Below are 6,826 nucleotides of genomic sequence, written 5' to 3' on the forward strand. Positions count from 1 at the left end.
ATGCAAGGAAAAGAAATAGCGCGCTATACAGAATAGCACCGTCCCTTAAATTGTGCTATTATAGTATGCTAAAGTGCGCTATAGTGTGCTATTAGTGAGACATTGTACATTAATATATTTAGCGAGACAATTTTCTACATGCTATAGTGTGCTATTAGCCTCGCTACAGCTTGCTATTTTTTTCAGTGATTCTATTTCCCCATTTTTTTTCCCATATGGATGCTCCGTTTCTAGTACACCTGATGTCTCTTGTGTATTCTATATGTCCGCATTTTCTTTCTCTAGAAAAACAAAATATATTCGTTTGCCTCCCAGAAGTGACTAGTTTGTTTCTTCAGACGCATATACATTTCTCACTAGGTTCTTGCGTGCATATGCATCCGGTTATGGGTATATATGCTGCGTATCTTGACCGATACAATGTCGGTCTGGAGCGCTAACGCGTTGGAACGGTGGCTTGTACTGTAGTGACTTTCCATACATATGTCAAATTGTTCTTTCCACGGTGGCTTGTAGGCCTTCAGTTCTTGAAAGAGTCGAACCTCATTTTGTTCTTCATGCGACCCAAAGAGGCCTTAACCTTCTCAGCTCAAGCGAAAATGCATCAGTCATGCAAAAACATATGCCCTCAAACCACAGCAACACATAATTATAAGTTGTTCAAATTAACTTAACCCCATAGTTACCCTACATAACAAAGTGCTGACAGAACTCATCAGAACCACATAACTAGTAGTTCATACTTGACCATCCAAAGTCATTCAGAGTCTAGATAATAACAAGGCGCACACAGAACTAATAACCCATTGAGATAACCTCTGACAGTAGATAAATAAACAAGTTCCTTCCTCTCCCAATCATTTAGAGATAATCAGAATAGCAAGAGCCCAAGTGCCCAACCATGACTCAATCTAAGCACTTCTCACGGCGAATGATGTAAACCATCATCTTCAGCGGCTCCTCGCTCTCCATCAGCTTGAAGAGGCAGAGGTCACCCACCTGCAGGTGGTTGCCACGGGCGAAAGCAACCCATCCTTTACAGATCATCATACGATCAATCCCGCGTCGCAGCTCCGTGTCCCACATCCTACTCTTCCCCTCCCGCTGAAGCACCAGACTGATCACATTCTTCTTTCCACGATGCCCGGTAAAGTACTGTTTTTGGAGATATCTTAACGCGTACTGCTTGCCCATGGTCTGTTTATGTGCATATGCGGGGAGGATGTTAGTGACACAGATGCAGATAGGCAAATTTATTGTTGAGGAACTGATAGGCATATTTTGTATTTACTGAACTTACTATTATCATGCCGGATTTCCGAGCAACATTGCACTTGTTCAGGATCGCGACGTAAACTGGTACTGTCGACTCAAAGGCTTCTACTTTCTCCCGCACTTTCTGCTCCTGTGCTGGCGTTATAGAGGCTCTTTCTGGCAGTACGAAGGGGGTCTCAGAAGCTCCCTCAGAATTGTCTCCATCCTCTTCAGGTCTCAAAGATGAAGTATCTTCACCTGAATAGGTTTTTAAAAGGATCAAGCTAAATAGATGAAACTAAATCTTTTTTTTCCATATGAAATGTGACCCATAAATTTTAGAATCTGTGATGTCTTGTATGCTGTGTGTGCCATACCATCGGTAGCTGGTTCCTCCTTAACACGGGATGTTAACGTCGTCTTTGCGCCTGTCCTTCTGTCAGTAGTCTTATGTTCGCCTGAATAGGTTTTCAATAGAATCAGGCTGAATTGATGAAAACAAAATATACTTTTCATGTGAAATGTGACCCCTAAATTTTAGCATATGTGATGTCTTATGTGCAGTGTGTGCCATACCATCGGTGGCTGGTTCCTCCTTAACATGGGCTGTTAAGGACGTCTTCTTAACACGGGCTGTTAAGGACGTCTTTGCGCTTGTTCTTCTGTCGGTAGCCGTGTGTGTCATCCCTGCTGTTCCGCCAGGGGAACGACGAACGCTCTCTTTGTGAAGAAGATGGACAATTATGGTAAATCTTCCTTCCTTAACCTTTGCTATTGGCTGAAAGAGGCAGATATCTCCCTCTTGAACACAGTTGTCATGGACAAAGTAGCCCAAATAAAGGTTGCGCCGACCTGGATTAAATCTGCACTTCCATTCCTTGTTCTTCCTAGGCAGCTGAAGTATGATATTTGTAGCTTCACATGGGAAGTACTTGAGTGCGTAGTCCTTACGTATTATCTAATTGAAAAGAAGATAGAGTAGATGGTGATACTGTTGAGCTGTTTTATCTGACAGACGAAGTACACAATACTCTATGACTGTCATACACATGGCTTCAACTGATAAGGCAACAATAATACTGATTTAGTAATGTAGATATAGATTTTATTGCAACCATATCCTTCAGAGGCTTGTTGGGGTTAGAACCAGAACCTAGATCTAGAATTTTGAAACTAAGAAAATTTCACTCAACCTTAAAACCATCAAAATTTGCGAATTTTCTTAAAATGTGAAATAAAATTTAGATAAATTTGAATTTGAGCAATTGGATACATTAGTGTTGTAGCAATAATTCTATTCAAAAAACTCATACATCCAATGGTGCTTTCCATATATCCACTTTGTAGACTCAGGTTCGGATCTCAGCAACGCATTTGTTTTGCAAAAATATTCTACATCAGGAATAAGGCTGAATAAGAAGACAAAACAATGCAAAAATGAGTAGCAAACCCTCAACCTTAGAGGTATTAGAACAATTGCCTACCACTGGGCTATGCGAAGGGCCATGTATTAACAGAGGTTCAAACGTATTTAGAAAAGAAATTTGAAAATACCGAAATATTTCGAACGAAACCGTCTTTCCGAAATAGTAACGATCATAAGTTCATAACTAGAAACTTTGAGTAGCTACAGAAGGTAAGCAGTTCATAAGAAATGCGGATGATAAAACTACCATACCAGATTACCAAAGTTTGCGCTGGTCTTCTTCATCTGTACAACAAGCACCGGGATTTCAGATCGAATTTTCTCTACAAGTGCTTGTATTTTTGCCTCCTGTGCTACTGTAAGATCACATTTCCCTGATAAGACATAGTCATTCAAATGCACCTGTACATCATATGACTCCACCAAATTGTCTCTAGATAGACTGTCTTCAGCTGTAAATAAGTTTCAACAGTAAGAGGACATTTGGTGGAGGTAACTGAATAATCCCAGTACACAACTTACCTGATAATTCCTCAGAAGAATCTGATATTGCAGCCTTCTTTGCTGATTTTTTATAACCGTACGAGCTTTCCTTTTGGCTTCCATCTGAATCTGATCTTTCACTTGGTGAAGACTGAGTAGTACCACCACAAGAACTACTAGAATTATCAACATCAAATGTGCTTGGGTTCCTAACATCAGAAGCAGCAGTTCCCATCCTAGCACAGCACGACGCTTTCTGCTTACCACTGGAATCGAATATTGTAACCTTGAAGCGGGTGTTTCCAAGGTAACGAAACATCAGTGAATAATTTTCTTCTATTTTATTGGCATCAACAAATGATGCCCATCCAGACTTCAAAATTGTTCGGTTCATATTCTCGGTAACTCCAACATCATAGACGTTACCATTAGGGGACTCTAGTTTGACAGTTCTCCAGATCTTTCCTCCAAATTGGTTCACAAACCACTCCGGTATGACCTGTAACAAGAAGGAATGGTGCAAAAACTGTTTGAGGCAACAAAAAAACTCGAAAAACATCGGACAGCCCACTGAATTAGGAAATTAGGAAAGGCAGAAATAGCTAACCAGGCTGTGCATGAAGTTGCCATTGATCTGCCTTAGAAACTTAAGCTTGATCTGGCAGCATTCACATGGATCACTCATCTTGAATAAGTCCTGTAAAACGAACCATATATCATGTGTTTGCATAACTAATGATACCCTAAAATCATTCAAGATCAGTTATGATGCCCTCTCCCAAATCCAAAAGTAAAGGTCATGCCGTTTGTGGTCAGCATAAGCCCCATGTTATTTGGGGCATTGAAAATATAGCCCACTTTTGTTACTCAAATTTGGGGTATGAGCAGATGCAAGCCTGTGCGCTCAGTGCTGGGACTGAATTTCAGGTGTGACCATGGGTGCTAGGACCAAACGTTTTGTACTTGGACTAAATGTTGTGAGAAGAACATTTATGCTGTGCATGTATGCTAGATCTGCAAGTTAAAGTTATGCGCATATGCAAATGCAACTGACCATTGTGTTTGTGTGCACTCTGAATATATGCAAAGTTGATGCTTCAGGCATCTTTATATATGATTCATGAATCAGGATCATAGTTTTAAATAGCCGGCTATAGCTTCGCTATAACCCGCTATAGCCTTTTCAGCAGGGTGCCACTAAATGACTGCCTTCATAAATAGCCCGCTTTAGCCCGTTATAGCTGATTTGGAGGCCCGCCGCTATTTTCCATAGCCCGCTATTTAAAACATTGATTAGGATACATGCATTTGGTGCTTGTAGAAAAAATACTAAGTATATGCAAACTTAAATGTTTCAGGCATGAGCTTGATTTTGACAGTATGTATAGACTCCATGCTGGATTTGGCAGCAGCATGAATTGGATAGTGCAAAATGTGCTAGACATGGAGATTTTTTACAACTGAGTTACCTGCGTCGCCTCGATGGTCGTCTTCCTCTGTCCTCGTACGTGGTGGCGCTCCCACCCTGTCTTGTCCACTCCTGGCTGTACAAGATGAACAAATATGAACAGTGTGCTCAATCAGAGCTGGTGCTGTCGAACCATGGTTACCATGTACTACATGAGAGAGTATGCAAAAAATGCAAATCTATCATAGGGAAAATAATTTTCTGACTGGATCTATTGACTACTAGGCTCCATTTGTGATGCTACTAGGGGGATAAAATGCAGATCTAATATGAATCAACCACTGATGTCTCTTAGAACAGAAAAGAAACACTGATGGTAAGCAATCATAGAACATTCAGTTTCTGAAACTCATATCATGGTAGGACAACATGACTGCTTTGTGCTATATCCTACCAACCAGCTTCTGAAAACCAGCAGAAATAAAAATAAAGCAAAACAACAATGAAACTAAGAACAAATACTATTGCTCCATGCAGATGTGGAAGAAGAGAGGATATGAGTAACTTGCAAACAAAGAGGGTCACTTGCCAGAAGAAGCTCACCGGTGGTGCTGGAGGTAGAGTGGTATGCTGTTCCGGTCTTACTTATGGAGAGAGCATCCAGGGACTGCAAGGGCACACACATGCCAACAGTATAGAGCTGTCATTTGAGCCTGCGCTGCACTTAGGCTTCTCGTATTCCCAAGGCAACTCAGAGAATCTCAGACAACTCAGAGAGATTCTATTCTCACTCTTCGTCTTCCCGATACTATTTACCAAAAAAGTGGGAGAATCTCAGACAACTGGGTGAAAAGGTAGCTTGGTCACGGGTGAAAAAGTAGCATATTTCTTGTGTGTTTTCAACTATATATAATGTTACTTTTACATCTGAGCTTGAACCTGAAAATTTCAGGCAAAATACTACTCCAGATTGAAAGGATATTGCAGGTGTCTTCTTTTTTGAAAAGGAGATTAAACTTCTGGTCTCTGCATCAATCAATGCATGCCGTTGACTCATTTATATTCTAACTCATTTCAGAAGATGTGTCTACCTTTATTAGTAACTAGAAAGCAGCATGGTAAGAACCAATTCTGGAAGTTTACACCCTGTTAAGCTAGCTAATGAAAATCACTGTGTACACAACCAAGACATTACCAGCAGCTATATAATCCAGTCCGAACATATATCAAAATGGTTGTGCACATCACATCAGAGAAAAATACTGCTGATTATTTTCTCGAAAAGATGCATATTATTGCCTCCCATATTCTCGAATTATCGACTAAAGCAGTGACAAGTACCAGCTAATACCGTAATAGAACCAGTGAATAATTTCTAGTCACACATACTCCGGCTACTGGGTGTCATTGCCTGCAATCCGGAAGATTCCGCTGGTATTATGCAAGGATTCCAGCCAGAACCAATGTACAGTAATTACTATGAGATAATCCACCGTGGACATGCCGGTAGGGAGAAGAAGAAAAAATACAAGCAGGAGGAGGATGCGAATGCCCACCGCGCATGACTCTGCTTCCACCCTTGGCCGTCCCCGCCGACCGTCCCCATCCACGATGCCCCAGCACAGCCGAATCATCACCGTTTGGAGTCAGTGGGATGGGGAGGTTGTAGCTGTACATAGGCACGACGAGCTAGCGCGGGGTCGGGATGGAAGCGAGATCCCTGTCCCCACGGCCGATGCATCCGAAGCCGTCGGGCCCAGGACGGAGAGCACGACACCCAGCGTATATCCCGCCGCCGATCATCCGAGCGGCCGGAGGCCTGCTGGGTTTGGTCGGCGAGGAGGGGAAGCGGTCAGAGTGTTGATGTAGGTGCGGCAGGTGGAATGCTTGCGTCGGCTGGCAGGGGAGTAGCTCCTTAGGAGTAGCAACTCGCGGTGAAAATTGACAGATTTGGGCCTTTTCAAAAAAATTAGCACAAGATAGACCGGTTTTAAAAATATATATCATAAAATGACCACATCTGATTTTTCATTGGATCCAAAATACCCGATACACCTCGCTTTCCCCTCAGGGCCGGTCCTGAAATTTCAGAGGCCCGGGACGAAACTACAATCCAGGGCCCTTAGTTTAAATGTATAACTAGTAATCGTCATGCTTGTTCAATCTAATTTTCATTTCATTCCAAGAGTTCATGTTGGTAATGTGGTCAACAGTAGCTTCATGTTCTTTCAGTCTCTCACTAATATCACTAATAT

The 6,826-nt window shown here is 41.9% G+C and overlaps 1 protein-coding gene across 1 annotated transcript; it reads right to left on the minus strand.

Moving 5' to 3' along the window:
• Positions 1-646: 646 nt before the first annotated feature.
• Positions 647-5,310, minus strand: LOC123059362 (B3 domain-containing protein Os03g0620400). The gene is made up of 9 exons (XM_044481943.1): positions 5,175-5,310; positions 4,633-4,707; positions 3,771-3,860; positions 3,203-3,662; positions 2,933-3,132; positions 1,831-2,212; positions 1,632-1,712; positions 1,301-1,512; positions 647-1,197 (listed from the first exon to the last, which is right to left on the minus strand). Exons 3-9 carry the CDS (start codon positions 3,846-3,848, stop codon positions 907-909), a joined length of 1,704 nt encoding a protein of 567 aa, XP_044337878.1. The 5' UTR covers positions 3,849-3,860; positions 4,633-4,707; positions 5,175-5,310; the 3' UTR covers positions 647-906.
• Between the last annotated feature and the right edge of the window lie 1,516 nt (positions 5,311-6,826).

The sequence above is a fragment of the Triticum aestivum genome, chromosome 3A (genome assembly GCF_018294505.1).
Source record: "Triticum aestivum cultivar Chinese Spring chromosome 3A, IWGSC CS RefSeq v2.1, whole genome shotgun sequence".
NCBI lineage: Eukaryota > Viridiplantae > Streptophyta > Magnoliopsida > Poales > Poaceae > Triticum > Triticum aestivum.

Bases quoted from the DNA above. Each gene is read 5' to 3' on its own strand.
- LOC123059362 (XM_044481943.1), bottom strand. From the start codon at position 3,848: ATGAGTGATCCATGTGAATGCTGCCAGATCAAGCTTAAGTTTCTAAGG. The intron at 3,663-3,770 runs GTTAGCTATTTC...TTCTTGTTACAG, and splicing joins GCAACTTCATGCACAGCCTG to GTCATACCGGAGTGGTTTGT. The intron at 1,198-1,300 runs GTAAGTTCAGTA...GCACATAAACAG, and splicing joins GGAAATCCGGCATGATAATA to ACCATGGGCAAGCAGTACGC.